Genomic DNA, 18,798 nt, shown 5'->3' with positions numbered 1-18,798 from the left:
CCCCCCTTAAAAATACGGCTGTTCTTGTTCAGTAGATAAAGGGGGAATGCAGGATTTTGCTGTAGTCCTGGCAGGAGAACTTGGTGCTTGTTGTGTAGTAGCTTCTGGAATTATAAAACAGACTAAATGTATCCTAGTAAATAGCTTCAACTGTTATTCCATAATTGCTCTATTTATGTGACTGCTGCTATCATTAAGGACCCTGAATAAAATCGTACTCAAGCTTATGCGGATTTTACAAGCACAATTTTTTTTCTCATATTCAGTAAAAACCAGATGGGAGTGAGCCGAAAGTTATCAGAGTTTTGACTACATAAAGTATCATTCAGTCAGCATATTCCAAAAAACAACTTCCTTACAGTGATGCTCTTTCCATAGAATTCCTTTTGGTAAATAGTATAATCATTGATAAAGTTAGAATAGTGGTGTTGAAGTGCTGGTCCCGGAAGTAGTACCCATGATGACAAATCTATCTAAAGGAAATTAGAAAGGTATGCAAAATGCCCTCAAAGGTATTAAGATACTTAGGTTTTCTTCTTCAGTTAACTGACAGATGTAATAACTAGCATGGATACGTATTTGTGGCATGAAATGTAGCATTGTCGACGCCTTTCCACACAAAGGAACCAGAAGTGAAAATCGCACCATGCAATGATTCCATCTCTGGGGGTGGAAGGTGAGGGCGGTTATTAACCAGTAGGTTTAAAAGGGCAAAAGGATGGGAAGATTGGTCCCAAAACTGGCCAGGACAAACTATTATTAAGAAAAATGCTATCAGCTCTTGGATAATTGCAGATAACAGCATCTCAGCTTGAAATCTGCGTGAATCTTAATTTACCTTCCGAATCATGTATTTTAGAGTATTTTTTCATTACGTACCTTATATAACTTATTTTAGATATCACATGTTGTCTACACAGATTTCACTGCAACTTCAGCAAACAACAACAACTTGATGGTTAAGTTAGTTAAAGCTGGTTAATGCTAGAAATGACAGAAACTATTCACACCCTGTTTGGCTATGTGCTATCACAAATCATTGCTTTCCTTATAGTTCATTCTGCTAGTCATTTTTAGACTTAGACTCCCCCATCTGCTGACTAAACCTGTTCTGTGGCTTTTGATAGTATTTCATTTATTGCTGTGTTTAGTCATTAAATGCACTTGCATAGAAAACTAACTTGGGTGTTTGTTACTGAAATGTACTGGGAGGTGAACCAATTGTATAACTTGTTTGCATTAGGTATGTCCTTAATTTTGAGTATGTCCAACTGTAGGCAAATCTTCCAAACCCAGCCTTGTCTGTTCTTGATATCAGGAAGAGTAGTACATATATGATTGCCTTTTTCCATTGTTGCTGGATTTATTCATATGGTAGCCATATGAAAACTCCAGCCTTTCAGTCCCAGTGACCTTAGACTGATCCCTAAGGAAGACCTTTCAGGCCAAAATGGTGGAGGCCTGTAATGTGAATAAATCCAGAAGGGCATGGAAAATGAAATGAAGTACTCAGCATCCAAGAAAATTAGAAACCAGGAATTGGAGGCTAAGCATCAGTATGTCTCTTAAAGAGCCCATGTGGCTTTTGGGAGCAGAACCCTAGTAACCCCCATCATATCATGGAATCAGACTCATTACTACTGTTATAAACATTTGGGGCAGATTAGCCAAATGCTGTGTGTTGTTATTTTTCAGCTATAGAGAGACACAAAACAGAACTATTCTGTGGGAGACTGGAGCCAGATACTTAATTTGAGCTTTGTATGTCTTTTCTGTGAGTTCAGGTCAATTGTTAAATTTAAGTAACATTTACTGAGCTTGTGGATGAACAGATACCTGTTTCTGCTGTACATTGCAGTATTTAACTTGTGTTTCTAAAGTGGGTTGCTTTGTCTACATTAAGCTGATTTCAGTTTTGCATGACTGTTATAAAGATAATTTTTACTTCGGGGTGATAGATACTTTTGTAGTTGATGGAGGGCAGGATGGGCAAATAAACTTTTCCCAGCTGGCATGATGTGTTAGTGAGTCAGTGCAAAAGTTGGTCAAATGAATATATTAAAATTAACTAGAAAATAAATATTAAAACAGGTCCCCAAAAAGTTATTTTAGGAGATACTTTCAGTAAACTAGGTTGCATTTCCAATCACAGAAGCCTTTGCAAGGATGCAGTAATCCCATTAAAAGTGTGTTTTCATTCTTTTCACAATAGTGCCCAGATTTCCAAAGTTAATGTTTAATATACAGTTTAAAAAAAATTAACATGACCGTGTACAGTGGACACAATAGGCAGTCTGGAAATAATTCCAGGATGGTTGGGATATTTAACTTGTTGCCTACATTTTTAGAAAGAAAGATGAAAACCAGATACCTTCTGCAAACCTCTTCAAAACACTGAAAACTCAACATGGGAGCCATGTGATTTGTATGTTAGTAAACATCCAATACAACTCTAAAATGCAGATACAGTCCTACACACTATAGCATTCTGACTTAATATTTGCTGTCTCTGTCTTATTTTGCAAGGAGCTGGCCAGGTGGTCTACACATGGCATGATGTACTGACCTTGTGTATTAATAATGTACACAAAGGCTCCTACGTTCTGTACTAGCTTAGTACCATGGCTTTTCACATCCTTTAATGGGAGTTACATGTGTTGTGGAAGATGGAATAGGCTCCTGAGTATGAAAATTATTCTAATGCCTTTTTTGTGTTAACTGTCTTCTCTTTATTTATTTAGGCGTCTGAACAAGAATAAATTACAGGTTTTACCAGAGCTGCTTTTCCAGAACACGCTGAAGTTAACCAGATTGTAAGTATAGTTTACTTTTATTGTGTATGTGCCTTGATTCATTATGTGGATAGTGCATTTGCTATGATATTTTGGTTAGGTACTTTAGTGACATTTAAGATACATCTAGATTTCCATAGTTTCATGAGGACATTTTACCATTATGTTATGGTATTTATGTACTAGAAAATAAATACATATATGAAAGAAACCACAAACTTTCTTTCCCTGTTTCATAGTTGATGTAGATTCAAAATGATGTCTTCAGAGTCATTATACTTAAAACTCGCTGTGTAGAGTTGCAGGATTAGTGCAGAAGTGGCCACGGTTTGCTTTCAGTGTAGTAAGCTGTCCACAGAGAAATAGTCGATTCTTGTGCTATTTAAGATGGGCATGTTGGCATAAAACTGGCTAGCGAAATTGTAAAGTTACTACAGGGTGAATGAAAAGTTGCTACATTGATGTGGGGTTGTGATAATTGTGTTTTAATACCTCTTTATGCAATCAAACTATCCACTGAGGCAATCTAATAATTTTTTTTCCTGTGGAAATGTGAAACACATGGCGATGGTGAAGCAGAATTTGGGAACCAATTCACTATTTTAAAAATAGACTCTTTGTCCAAGTTTTAAAGCAAAGGAATTGTGCAATGTTCAGCCAGGAGCAGTCGTGATACCGTTGTGGGGACCTATTTTCACATATTAAACTCCTTCGTGTTGTCAGAATTTCATTGTGAAGATCTTTGTGTATAACTCTTGGAGCTTCTGATCAGCAGCACAGTTCTGGAGACAAAATCTCGTAAGCCATACTTGTCTTTTACTTTCAAAATTTACCTATAGACTCTCAAGTACCAGTGTGACATACCTGCTCTTGGAATTCTAGCCTTGCTGCAGCTTTTAACGCTCTGGAAATATTCATTGAGTGGACTTTCTAGGACTGAGTGGTATTTGCTTGAGTTTTCTAAGATTCTTCGTGCAAGTTTGTGTAAATTCCACAGGTTGAAACTGCTCTTTAGTCAAAACTACACACTGCTATATACCTTGTTGATAGGGCAGTTGGTCACAACCACACCCCATTTAAACCATTCTCCTAAAGTGTTTGGGTTGTTGTGTTTTATAAGCAAGTGCCAGCACTTGTTAAGGTAAAATTATGCAAAGCTAATTTGTATGTAATAACATAATCTCAGTTATTTAAGAAGCAGAAGGTTTCCTCTTCCGTGGGTAGCTATCACACGATCTGTGATTATCATTAGGTTTAAAGCAGCTTCTGCAGTTCAGCATGTTGATACACAAGTACAGTGATCATATCACACTTTGATAACACACAAGACCTCCTTCCCTTATGCATTTAAGATTCCTACAGCAAAACAGTGGTATAGAAAAATAATCTAGTTTAGTATTTCCGTAATCTCGGGTATCAGTGAAGCAGTTATCTGCAGCATCTATGGAAAGGCTTTATATATGCCAGTACAAATCTTCATGTATCACTCCTATGAAGATATGCCTTAATATAAGGTGAAGGAACTAATCAAAGTGTAAGTAGTCAGGTATTTTGATATGATTATTCAGATAATCAAGCTGTTTATTGTCCTTGAAAACTAGGGTAATAGTTGTGCTTTTATAGAGCTTGTGGGGTAATTATCTGAGAGGTCTAGCTGAGTATGAATTTGGCACTTCTATAGTGATTCCCCTCAGAAGGTTTTATAAATGTTAGTGAATAAAGAGTCTCATCAGCCCAGTGAGGTATGCAGGTGTGATCCCAGGGTCTCAGTCATTGGTAGTAGTTGGGATCTATCCCCTCATACTGTGCTTAGCCAGAAAGTAGTCTTTTCTCTTAAAGGTACAAGCATTAAATTGAAATAATGTTTAAAGTGAAACTTGTACCCTAGATACAGTAACAATTTATCATTATTGCGGCTTCCAAAAGTAATAGGCCAGTTTTGCTACACGTGTTTCAGTGGTGCAGGAATAACCGGAGCAGCAACCTAACCATTGGGATGCATGTGGATGGAAGGTTTTTTTTCTTTTTTGTTTTATCCCTTTTCTACTTAAGAAAACTGGACAGCTAGCACTGGTATCTGATTTTTGCACAACTGCTCTGAATCTACCCACAGTAAAATTCAGAGGTGTTTTTTTTCACTTTCCTGCTGTGAGCTAAATTTACTGGAGTCCAGAAAAACTAATCAATTTCACTTGCAATAGGTCTCTGGATAAAACACTTCAGTGAAGGGGCATGGCTCTGATATTCCTTTTCAGTAGCTGGCATGAACTTACAAGAGAAAAGAGAACAATTAAGACAGCAAGGAAGGGGAATAACAGAAGTGAGGCAAAAATGAAGAGGGAACAGGAGTAAGAGTGACGAGACTTCAATGGAGGTCAGACAAAAAAAGAAGAAAATAAAGGAAGATGGAAGAAAGAGGGAAAGATGATGATACTGGTTCAGTTTTCTATCTAACTTTTTAGTTATGCACAGTACTCAAACATGTATTGTGTGGGCTGCCACAGTTTGACACAGGTTAGCCCACTGGACTGCCAAATCACTTCGCTCATCCTCTTAGTAAAAGTTAGAACATAGACAACCAGCTAGATTTGTGACCAGGTTAGTTACTAATTCTGCTCACCAGAACCAATCCATGCCTGTAACTCTCTTAATTCAGTAGTTGAAGGAAACTAAATTACATAACAGTAGGGCTAAGATGTCTGTAGCATATAAGGTTGCAGAGCTTTTGTTTAAATATACAAACCATACACATTCATGAAAGCCCAGTAATTGTGTATCAGCTGCTTATTTCAAACACACACAGACACACAGAAGGTTTTTGGACCCTAAGAAAAGGTATGACAAGCCATCCAATTCAGCTTTACCGAAAAAATACAAAAAACCCAGCTGGGTGATAACTCCATGAGAGTTGGCATTTTTATCTTATTTATTAACACTGGTGTTGGTAGCAACTGCGATCGGTGGCAGGTGTCGCAAGATGGTCTGGTCTGGTGAACACCAGGGCAAACTTCTTGTTACCCTGGGTAGTTCAACAGAAGACCTGAAAGTGTTTTCGGAATTGGTCACAAAGTTTGTAAAAATAAATTTAAATTACTTTTGTTCCACAGATCATGACTGCCTGGAACTGTTCCTGTCTGAGTTGAAATGTTGCCTGTTAGTTTCCTGTTGGACTAAAGTTGTGTGTGTTTATATTTTTTATTTCAGCAGAACCTCTTAAAGTTTTGTTTGAGCTATGGGAAACTTGGGAGGGCAGAGGGGAGCGAAAATTCTTTCAGGGGTGATATGCATATTAAAGACTGCATATTAAAGCAAACATGTCTGAAGTAGCAGACTTCAGAGCTGGGACAGATGCATTCCTCTTCCATACCCTTTAATTTGCTTGGCTTGGGGGGAGAAAACTGGTGATGATTTTAAAAGTTCATTCACCATGTGCTGGGATGCATATTGGCAATCCAGAACCTGCTTACCTGCAGTAATCAATAACCTCATCCTTCAGAGGAGCTGAGAAATAATTCCGGGTCTTGAGAACTATTACTCCTTCCTTTCTGGCCATTTTTTTCCTATTCACTCATGTATATTTAGACAGACGTTACTGGCTATTATGGACTAAATGTAAGGAAAACAGTTAAATTCATCGATGTAACACTTGCAACTGCTTTAAAAAAAATAGTGCTTCTGCTAAATACTTGGACCCTTACATTTCTTCCCCCGAAACAAAGAAGTGTAGGCTCCTTCTTTTATACAAATGATGACAATAAAGCCTGAGTAAATGCCTTGTCTGTGGCTCCTCCTTTACTGCAGATGGCAGATGAAATATCTAATAATCTGGTGCTTTCTTGTAGCTCTACAATTCTGAAATTGGAAAGAAAGCAATTAACACTTATCTCAAACCACATTTCACCCCTAAAAATCAAAGGTCATTAAACTTCAGCTCCAGGGAAATTTCAGGTTACTTTTCAAGCTGAGCTCTGTGCTTCATTACCAATCAGATGCTTGCAACTTTTTGTAAGTTTAATAAGACGTACTATTTTTTAGAGTGAAAGATAGAGTACACAGCTTTCCTGTTAATCTAAGAGAGGTCTTTCCCAGTCTTTAAAACAGCTTTTGTGCTATGTGAAGACTATTTAAAAATACATAAACCCTTCCCCACTAATTCTATTATGGTGTTATAAAACTTCAGAGGCAAATAACATTGCCCTAAAGACAAGATTCATTTGGGATCCTAAAAATCAGTAAGATATTTTTCGTTTCTGAGAGCTTCTTTTTACTTTTGGCCTTAGCCCTGATGTAACCATGTGCTGACTGAACACTCACAGCTCCCATTGACTTCGATTGGAGTTTGGGATACTAGTACTTCTGAAAATCAGACCCAACATATGTAGCCCACAAGTAGGCAGTACTTGATGTTGTGTTTGCTGGGCCTCAGTTTCCATGTGATGGTGCTTACTGTCTGTAAGAATATTCATGCACAGTGAAATACGTGTTTCAACAGACATTATACATTTAGTCATTTTTGATTTGATGAGCAGAAATTTTTGGTCAAGAAGTTACAAAGTTTGATCAGCACGACAGATTTAGCTTTGTTTTGTACACATAGATATTCTGTAATACTTTGTTAATTTCAATTAATATTTAGTTAGCTGTTCTTATTCCTCCTCCAGCTTTACTGGTGAAATATTAATTCTCAATCTAATAGTTGTTTACCATTCTTTCCAGATCCAGCATATTTCTTGGATTAATGTTTGTATTCAACAGGAAGAGTTCAAGACTAAAATAACGAAACTTAAATTCAGTGAAAAAAGCTATCTTGTGTGTATATAAAATTTCAACGTTGATTTTCAATTACTTATTGTATGGAAGGAAGAGCTTTAGACTCTTCTTATTTAGATGTCTCCTCAAAAGCAAGCACATGTGAGGGCATGAGCATTATTTGATGTGGAAACTTGCTTTGTTTACTTTTTTTTCCCCAAATATTCGTTAATAATAAAAACTTTGCAGACAATTTTTCTTCTGCTCTGTGCTAGAAGCTATATCATGAAGTGGTGTCTTCTCCCTCTTCCAGATCATTGTCTCAACGAGTCTCACTGTGCAGTTGTCCTTGAGTTGCTTTTGATATATTTTTAGACTGTAAAACCATCAGGTAAAGGAGCTTGGCTTGCTATTTACCTTAAAACACCATGCTCAGCTGCGGCACTAATAAGTAATTAATGTACGATGAAGAACCAGTCATTAACTGATAAGCTTTCTAAAATGAGCAGGTAGTCCTAGATGCCGTCTACGAGGTGGGATGGTAGAGAACAAACTATGATTTTACAGTACCTCAGAATTTGAATATGCTTGTAATTTTTATGATTATTCACAGGCTTCTTTGTCACATCTGGTTGACATTACCACAGGAATATATAGAGGAATAAACTTCCAAGTGGAATGTGAAACATCCCACAAAATGAGTTTCTCATAGACTGGTGCATAAAACATATGGACCCTTTTGCTTGGGAAGGTGGGGCTTTGGAGCTCATGGATTTAATATTTGCTTTATCTTAGAAGATAAGAGTTTTAAGGTAATGCTTATGATAAATGGTCCCATGATCAGCTGCACTGGTGTGCATAATTGTCATTCTTCTGTTGTCTTGATTGCCTCGATCTTAATCTAAACCTTGTCTCCCAACTAATTTCATATTTAACATAAATACCTTTATTGGAATCACTGTTAAAGTTAATGGTCAAATTCTTTGGATCGGTGCATAGGTATGTAGGGGGAGGGCACCTTACTAAATCCAGAAATCAAAGTAACTGAGGTGGCAACCAGACAAATCCAGAGGTTGAGCCTATCAGTAGTTAACAAATGGATAACAAGAATAATGTTAAACTTAAAAATACGTTCTAAGCTGAGGTGTGCATACGCAAAAAACAAAACACAAAAGCCTATTTATCAGCTGTAAAAACAAGCTGTGATTTGCAATTATATTGAATTTTTTAACATGAGAAGCCAGAACCTAAATTCCATCAATTTTTAAAAAAGCCTTTTTTGTGGGTTGCGTGTAAGGGGATAGTTTCTACACTCAGTGTGCATAGGTGACTTCTAGAGATGGGCATGGCACTTATGTTTTTGTACAAAGAACCCAACATAAACGTATTTGGTTGTGTAGCGTTTTAAATGACCAAGGCCAACCCAAAGCACTTCACTGGAAGTAATATGCCTTTGAAGAAAACTATTTTCAAAAAGCTAACCTGAATGAGATTGAATAATTGGTTAGCCTTCTGAATTCACAATTGATTGTGGTCAGAAGAGTATCTGTTAGGTTTTGTCACCAATAGTGGCTTGTCAGTTCACAAAGCCAGCGAGGTTCTGAAAAATGGATGGATCAGATTAGATAAGATTGAGAAGGTCTGGAATATATGAAGACAGCAGATTACCAACAGTCTAGGGGCATGTCTACACTACACTCAAACACCTATGGCTGACATGGGTCAGCTGATGGGCTTGCAGGGTTCAGCCTGCAGGGCTAATAAATTGCAATGTAGACATTTGGGCTTAGGCTCAGGCTTGGGCTCAGGTTTGGGCTCAGGCTGGAGCCTGGGCTCTGGGACCCCATGAAGGGGGAGGGTCCCAAAACTCAGGTTCTAGCCTGAGCCCGAACGTCTACACTGCAACTTTATAGCCCCACAGCCTGAGCCCTGTGAGCCTAAATTAGCTGAGCTGGGCCAGCCATTGGTGTCTTATTACAGTGTAGACATACCCTTAAAATACAGAGATCTTGACATTTTAAAATGCAGCCTGGCAGCAGAGAGATTCTATAATTGTGAACTATGCTGGTCCAGGCAAAACTTATGCCTCACTAAGTACTTATAGCACCTTCTTAAAATCAAAGGGTTGTAAAGCATTGCACGTAATCAAGCACCAACATTTTGTCGTTTCCACTTGTAAATTGTACTTGTCCAAGAGAAGACATTCAGGTAACCACATCAGTTGGAAAATTAATACTGTAAATCCAGTTCCTTTTTGTTTGAAAAGAGAGACCAGATCTAATTTTAATCCAGAAAAGTTGTCAGATACTAATGGGTAGAGGTTATTGAATATAACATCATATAGCCTGTAACAGGCTCTAACTATTTGTGGCTAAAGGGAATTTGCCAACGAAGTTGGTCTGTGGGGTGAACGCTTCAATTTCTTAGTAAAATCATTAGACCAGTTTGTAGATAGTTTCACAATAATTGGTGAAATAAAGCAGGTACGAACTTTTTGTTACAGTAATTAATAAACTCATCAGTCTGAGAATACTGTTTTCACATCTATGTTTTAGTTAGTTTTTCTGAATGGGAAATCTATTTTGCTGTTGCCCATGAATGTGTGTTTTGAATGTACTACATCTGGTAAATTCAGTTTATTTGCATTGTAGCAGGCTACATTATCCATTTTGGGCTGTGAAAGTCATCTCTCAGTATAAGAAAATAGGTTTTGTTCAGAATATATGTGCTGTTTCCTCTCCTGTTGAATCAAGGCCTTAGAGCTTCAGTCATTAACATCATCATATGTTAGTTACAAGGCGTATTGTCCCTTCCCCTCTCCCCCTGCAACAAGCAAGCAGCTCCAACTATAAATCACCCAACTGTAAACTAATGCATTCCAGTGAGGTTTCACTGTGGTAGCAATAATAGTTGGTACTTACATTATGCTTTCCATTCAAAGAGCACCATCCAAACATTAATTAGCCCCCAAAATAGATGTGAAGGTGGGAGAAGAGCACTATCTCCATTTTTTTTTATAGAGGGGGAAGAAAACAGAAGGTGAATATTGGACTAAGACACACAGTTAATTGCAAAAATGAGATTAGAGCCTGTGCTCAGTCCACTAGTCCATGCTGTTCCTCTGTTTTATTGTGTGGTAAGGGTGAGAGAAATTAAACTGGCACCAATCCCACCCATGAAATGATGCTTTTATAACAATGAGGGGAACTTTACAGCCTTCATTCACTTCTACTAATTTATTCCAGCTTTGGTTGTAATTCAGATCTGTGTTAGTATTTATCTTGTTGATATTTATCATTAAAAGTGCTGACAGTGCTTAATAATACAATAATTTTTCTTTCATACAAATTGTAAAATGAGAACTTGCCAAATATATAATAGATTAAACCAGTGTGGGGAAAACAGACTTCACCTTCCAATCAAAATTCCGCAGTGTTCTGAATGCTGTTCAGAATGCCCTTCAACAAATGATGCTGTGGAATCCAGGATGATAGATGGCTGACTGGGAGCTGTTTGACTATGATGTGTGAATTTAACACCTTTTTAAATCAAAAAATCTTCAGAGCTTTGCAAACATTAAATACCATTTGTAACAGGTCTGTGAATCTTTTACAAAAGGGAAAGAGACAAAAGTTTAACTATGAAAATTCTCCCATCCAAAATAAATGTCTGCTTCCTTATTATGGGATTGTTTGCTTACTCTGTATAAAGTTATTAGCAAATGAAAACAGTTTCCTCAAAGATTATAAATTGAGTTTGTCCGCTGTATTACAAATCTCCTCTATTAAGTGTCTAGTCTGGGATGAGATAAGCAGCACATTAATGTTAGCTAATAGGGCATAATGCATAGCAGGGTATAAAAAGACTTGAACAAGTGAGCATATGTGATTAGACTTGTTAATGTGTTAAGGAAAAACTGAGAAGCTTGGATTTCTTTTTGACCTTCATTAACCTCCATTTTCTCTACTATTCCTTGTCCATACATAAAAATTAGACCTAAATATATAATACGTATTTTCTGAAGACCTTTCAGAAATACTCTTTTTGGAGTGTTCCTAGTCTTGAGCCTGTAAAAGGTATGCACTGCTACTTTATAAGCACCCGAAAATAAGAGTTGATAATGGAAATGGTGACAAAGCCTGATGATTGTGATTACAAATGTGTGATCTGTTAGGGGTCCAGAAACTTCAGCAAAATCATGTTGATGAATTTACAAGTAAGTTCAAGCCAACTGTTTAACTGTCATAGTCTGACTTTTTATTTAATGTATACGTTTTAATCTTCAGAATTTCTTTTCCTTCTGGTGAACTTCGTTGTGTATCTGATGTGAAGATCTTATCCATTCACTATTCTTAGATAAGTAATTTCCAACAGCATTAGCTGGATTTACACAGCTGATACACTGTCCATTCAATAAACAGAGTATCACACAAAGGTGTGAAAACTGGAGTTAGCTTCCAGATTCAATGTGCCAAATTCTTCAGAGGTGCAACTTAAGACAGAATTTGGCCCAGTGGGTTAGCTTCTTTTGGTAGGAGTCCACTAAGTGTAATGTGGATTGGATTTTTGCCTATGGCTGATACAGTACCTGATGGGTTAACTATAGCCAGGATACTTCTGAGGACATTTATGGATTATCAAAAATTGACTTTAAAAGAGACAATATCTAGAACTACAGCCCTTAAGTTCCCAATTCCACCTTCATACTTATGAAACTTTAAGAATGAAATCATGACTTTCTGACCTAATCCGGAGGCTTTTAGCTAATGAGCATCAGGAGAAGTTGTGTTCAGAACAAGCAACCAGTTCATAAATTCTCTTAATGTCCTCATTTCTTTCTCACTAGACAGAGGATAGACTTAAAGCTCCAGTATCATTGGAGCCCAGCCTTTACAAGTCAGCTGTTCAATAAGCTTGAATTACTGGGCATTACATTGACAAAATAGTATGGGCCATAATGGGGTGTTGCTATGGTATTTTCCAGATCCAATAATTGTAGTTTTAGTGTGTATAGCTCACAGCAGGTCTGTTCAGAAGATAGTAAATAATTACAATAAATGTTTGCTGATGTCTAGGGAGCACTTCTGGTTTGAAAAGACATACGTTACGTCAGAGGCACATATTGGAGATTTCTGGGTGACATCTATTCCGTTTATCAAGCTGGAGCCATTTTATTGCTTGCTTTTTTTTGCTCTAGTGGTAAATAGCATATTTAGCAACATTATGTCTGGAAATGAAGTGGCCTTAACTGCAGAGTCTAATTGTGACTCTCTGTTCACTGCTCTTCCCCAGTGCAGGCAGAGGGCTCGGTTTCTTTTATTTAATTATGAATGATTCATATTTTCTGCACCTGTTAGTAGAAAATGAAAAAAGGCAGTGTCAGAAAATAAGTAATTGATTCTCCATCCGGGATTCTAGTCTCTGACTTGTGTGAAGTTAGTTATTTAAAACTACTTTGTGCAGATGTCTTGGTTTCCTAAACGGTAGAGGTAGAGGGAATCGGGGGAGAGGGTGGTACTTTGAGACCTTGCTTGTGATTTCAGGGCCATGTGTCATGTAAGGGCTGTCTATTGTTAGGTTCTCTACTGATTGGGTTATCCAGTTGTGTAAACATGGAAGGCCATTTGTGGCAAAGGACTGTTCATTTCCAGAAGAAATATCCACACCAATAAATGATGCTAGACAGTACTTTGTTGATGGAAGTCAACAGCATTCTTCCATTACAACTGAAAAACAGGACTTTTTGTAGGTTTGTTATTTTTGAATACAATAAAATAGTCACACTTGTTTTCAGAGAGGCAGCATGTTTTTTGGGTTGGAGTTTGATATTGGGGTCCAGGTATTCTTGATTTGTAATCCTAATTTATCATTAACTCGCTCTGTAGCTTTGGGCATGTTACTCTGTCTCTTGGTTTTCCCATATGTTAAAAAGGATAGCGTAGATATATTCACATTTTCAAAACACCCTAGTATGATAGCATCCAGTGCCAGGTCATATCTGTATGTCATAAAATAAGAGAGGTTGCTTTCTTCTTATCCTCAGTTTAAGCAGAAGTTTCTCAGTTAAAAACATTAGAGCCCCTAACTAGTGTGCTGGACAACTAGCCCTGCTATCGGACTGCAGGCTAAGTAGGCTGACTTAGGGTGTTTTTTGTTTTTGACGGGGTTTTTTTTTGCACTTTAGTCTCTCAACATGGGTGGCTCTCTTTCAGTTCCTGTGGTAGAAGTGGCCAAATGCCAAAAAACTCAATGCTCAATAACTCTCCTCCCACTTATGCATCAACTCATTCCTGTCCCCGAAACGTAGATACATACAGACTGGTTGGAAAATGCTGTGCCTGGCCTGCATCAACAAATTTAGGCTGTTTGGACCAAGATTGAGGAGTTGTGGATGCCGATTAGAAAATAATCTGGCAGAAGTATTCTGCAGTAAATTTGACCACATTCTAAATAATGGCATATGAATGTACTTTTGAGGTGATAAAGTATAAAGACTAAATACTATAATGCTGTACACACTCCATCTCTGTTTGCAATGTGTACATTCATTCTTGCAGAACAAGCAAAGCATGTAAACCTTTTCTCTTCGGTCTTATATGCAAAGCTGACATTCAGAATCCCTAATTTTCCAAATGTTTTACACAAACTCTAGGAAGGCTTCCAAAATGAAAAATAAAATCATAGAGTTCTATGCAGTGTTCAAACATGAACTAAACTAAAATAATGGACTTGGGACTTCAGTGCAGGTGTATCCGCATGGGCACAAGGGTCTGCTCACTCAGAACCCATTGTAGGATTTTGGTCCTCTAACCTCTCATCTGGTAATTTTCAGAAATATATGCATTTAAAATACACTGATACTTAAGAGAGGAAAAAGGGCTATTATTTGATGCGTTACTTGTTATTACATGGTGTTGAAAATAAACACTATGTCCAAATCATCTCAGTTGAGACTGAAGTGGCTAATTTTGCTGAGGTAATATGATGGTTGGGTTCCTAAATCTGTGAAGAATCACTTGCTTAAAATATAGCATCTTTCACATCAGTAAAAAGGGAGAGAAAAGTGGCATCTTTGTAATCAGTTCTAATTAGCTAGACCTAGGATACCAAGATTCCTCTTGACAGTCTTTAAAGAGCAAAAACAGTAGAACTGATGTTGAACAGACATAAGATGAATGGAAATTAGAGTTATGTAAAATCTGCAAATAAAGTACATGTGTTGACTGGATGTATCAGTGGAGAACTAACTAGCAGGCTTCATAGAAATGACAGCTGCTATCAACACTATAGAGCTAAGTATTAAAAGAGAAACTTTACCAACTGCTAAGAAAGTCAAACAACTGTGCCCCTCAATCAAGTGGTTGTTGATTATGGGCCTTTTGTAGCAGGTCAACTTTCACTGATAGACAGAAATTAATATCATGGAGTGGATTATGGTGTAATTTAGTTTATTTACACTATTTGCATATTCTTATATACAAGATGTTTAATTTATGCTTAAACCAACCAAGGTAGACCCAGCCATACACAGGTCATGTTCAGCAGCCATCAAGAAAAGCTGTTTTCACCACTATTGCTCCATGTCTCATACGATCCTCCCAAATGCCACTAAAGCTTCCTGTCTTGGCTGACCTATCACACTCCAGTCTGGAAACAGAGGAGTAACAGCAGCAGATTTATCACATTGCTCTCTGCTGACCTATTATTGCTCAGCAGATTCATCATGCTATTTTATAAAACAATAAAGCGGAAAAACTAAGCTGGTCAGCCAGTCGTGCAGCTTGTTTCCAGTTTTGAATTCCTTCTCGCTAGCAGCTTTAGCCTAGGACTAGAGTTTAGTGAGTCAACCAGGCCACTCAATGAAAATATTAGGCAATGGTTTAGCACCTAAATGGCTAAGGAGTGTGTATTGTGGCCCAGATTACTGTTTAGGATGTTTATATTTAATTTCTTTGCTTTTGAAAACTAATTTTAGCTTTCAGTTACAGAATCTACACCAGTGTTTTCTTAAATTGCCCTTTTGTATCTTATTTTGGCTGCTTTACTTACAAGAAGATTTACATATCTTCATGTCATTTTCCGATGGAAAGACATAGATCTCTCATTTGTAACTCAACAATACCAGACTCATTGGAACAAGTTCTCCAGAGGGGTGGTGTCATTCTGTTTCTCTATTGTACACATTTATTGGCTGGCTACCTAAAACCAATTAGCAAGCCTTCGATTTAGAGTACTAAATTGATATGCTAATTAAGGTAGTTTTCTAACTATAAGCCATGATTACCTATCTCAACATGGGAAATGTTACTAACAGTGCCTCTTTTTAGATATAATTTGATGACTATTTGTTGGAAAGCACTTCATTAGGCAGTTTTTATATTGAGTTTCATACTAAATAACTGAAAAGATAAAGTAACAAGGTTAACCAAAAAAAAAATCTGTGGTGCTTATTTATGGGGGCTTGTTTACTTGCTTTCAGTATAAATTACTTCTGCTTAAAGCTTTCAGGTCATTCCAGTGATACACTAATAGCCTGAAGCATCCCAAATTCTCTGCATGTGATGAGACAACTAATATGCCACAGTTAATACATGACAGAAGCATCTGTCACACTGTCTGGAGTGGCTCACGACTGTGAGTTGCCTACCTCAGGGCAGACACCCCTAACTGGTGGTGTGTTCTATTATTAGATTTCACCAAACGAGTAACAAATGTGAAGTCCTGGATCACTAAACCAGTCTTACCATGGAGTCACAGACAGTCCCCTTAGACTCTCCAGTCTATGTTGCCACCCAAACAAACTGGACTTTGTGATAAAATGGTTCCTTACACCAAAAATCACATCACATTTAGGTTGCTTCCAGTCCCAAGAGACCAGTCACTTGCCCCAGAAAATGGGCACCCTAGATCTTACACCCCAGACAACACTGGTAGCCAATTCTGTAGTAAACTAATTAAAGGTTTATTAGCTAAGAAAAGGAAATGAGAGTTATTGAGAGATTAAAGCAGGTAAAATATATGCAAAGGTGAGTCACAGTTTGTAATTCCAAATGGTGGCAGTGAAGTAATAAACTGCTAGTTTCCCAAAAGTCTTTTCAGGGTACCAAGATTGTTTCTGCAGATCTCCACTTTGCATCTGGTACATTTCCCTGTAGGATTCCTCACATTGTTCAGAGCCCTTTCCTTGAATCCATACTTATAGCTTCTTCTCACAGAAAACAAGCTGACAGTGTCACTACCCACGTGGGCTTTTCCTTTGATGATGGATAGTGAGGAATGCATTTTGAGTCTTTGACCTGTGATCATCACACACAATGAGTACTTGCTTTGAAATTAGCTCTTTTCTGAAATTAACTCTTCTCTGTTAAAGTTCTTCATTTGCATTCCACACAGCTGCTTTCTCATCTGATAGATTATTTAGTTATGGGGTAGAAACAATGTAAATGTTTGCTACTACATTATAATGGGATACACATGTGGAAATAATTCAAATAACAACCCACTTGTTTTTATGACGTTCAAACACCAAATACACTCATATACATTTAACAGTCACTTTGATCTATACTAATGCACAAGCAAATTGGCCTGTGGATTTGGCATGAGCTGGCACCTGTTCTGCTAGCGTCACAGCGTCCTCCATTTATTTTAGCGAAAAACTTCTTGGGAGAAGGGGCAAAACCATTTTACCTAATAGCTGCCTGTGTGTGGCAGTGTAATTGTTACCACAATTATGTAAAACAAATTGTCACGCACATTTATCCTATGCTTCCCCCCTAAACATATGCAGACTATGTCACAAACCTCTTTTTAAGCTTTTCTTATGTAAAGACAAAATTTTGTTTTTAAAAAATTGTGGAACCTCTGTTGGTTGTGTGGCTAGGGATTTTGCTTGAATTTGATACCAAATCCCATATCTTTTGTTGAGCTGGCAGCAATGGGAGCATGATGCACTCAGCTCCTGGTGACAGCACCACGTGGCAGTGATTAGCTCCAAAGGGATTTATTTCTAGAATTCAGCAGGAAGGTAGGTTGAACTGCCATGATGGGTGGAGGTTGCAGAACTGTGGGTGGAAAAGAGGGACTCCTAGGAAGGACTCTACTATTAAAAATAAGTTTGTTAAAAATGAACATGAACCACAGATAAGACTCCAAGATCTGAGATGCTGCTAGTTCTCCTGTGTGATTTACAGATGTACTGTGGCATGGTTTCATACCAAGCCATATCAATTTCAGAAAACATAACATGAATATTAACATCTGTACCTTTAAAGCAACTCTAGTATCTGAGTACAGTTTCATGTGGATGCGTGACCTTGATGGGAGCATAGTTCTTCACTCAATCGCTTCATTGTGTCCACCCTCAAGGATCAGTCTCCAAGTAGAACTGTGGAACCTTGGACAGCCATTAGGCAAAGGCCTCCCTGAAGAGGTGAAAGAGTGTTACAAAACCCAGGCTGAGCTTGATCTCTGGAGTAAACGGTACTGTAGCTGCAGGCCTTCAACTGTGCATTGCTTTCTCCTACAAAGTGTGTATCCCTTGTGACAGCTATGATATCCTTGCTGATTACAGCTGGCATACCAAGTCACAGACAAAAAGGTGACTACTGAAATAGTTAAGTCTCAGTTCCTTGAGGGATTTGTATATGAGGATTTTTGATTTGACTCATATCTGGGCAGATGTGTTTTGCATGATTCACATAGAATGATATTTGTTTTGGTGCTGCTTAGCAGTTGGGCTGCTACAGTCTGTAACTTCGCGGTTCTTTCAGGTCCAGCACCAAATGCACTGCCCTACAATAATATCATTTGGAAGTGACAGGTATGCATCATCATGACTGGGTTCTCTATGACAGAAAAGGCTGCAGTCTCTGAGCCGGCTGTTGGTGCATGAGGCTTCTTTGTTCACTGCTTCTATCTGAGAGTGCAGGAGCAAAGAAGACTCCAGCAGGACCGTCACCACTCACCAGCTAGACAAGTGGACAGATATTTTCAGAGTATGGTCATGCACACTGACCAGTTCTTAAGTGTGCTCTTTTTACCAGTCGTCATTGCTCGTGTCTTACAGTGCCAAGGAAACCTGGGGGAAAATACTTGACTCAGCTTCCTGTTATGAAGGAAAAGCTCATATAGCGTTCTTATGACTAAAAGGAGTTATAAATTTTGCCAGTCAATAATTGTGGGTGGGCATATTGGCTCATCATGCTTATACATTTGTCTTAGGATCTTGGATTTTAGCATCTGTTAGCACCAGTTC

At 37.9% G+C, this 18,798-nt stretch overlaps 1 protein-coding gene across 1 annotated transcript in view; it reads left to right on the top strand.

The window, feature by feature from the left end:
* SLIT3 (slit guidance ligand 3) overlaps positions 1-18,798 on the top strand; it is a 790,143-nt gene that overhangs the window by 94,493 nt on the left and 676,852 nt on the right. Inside the window, exon 4 of the mRNA XM_074960679.1 lies at positions 2,742-2,813. Coding sequence (XP_074816780.1) covers positions 2,742-2,813 — 72 coding nt within the window. The remainder of the gene's footprint in view (positions 1-2,741; positions 2,814-18,798) is intronic.

Source organism: Natator depressus, chromosome 8, assembly GCF_965152275.1.
Source record: "Natator depressus isolate rNatDep1 chromosome 8, rNatDep2.hap1, whole genome shotgun sequence".
Taxonomy (NCBI): domain Eukaryota; kingdom Metazoa; phylum Chordata; order Testudines; family Cheloniidae; genus Natator; species Natator depressus.
This window is presented reverse-complemented; position numbering and strand designations above follow the sequence as displayed.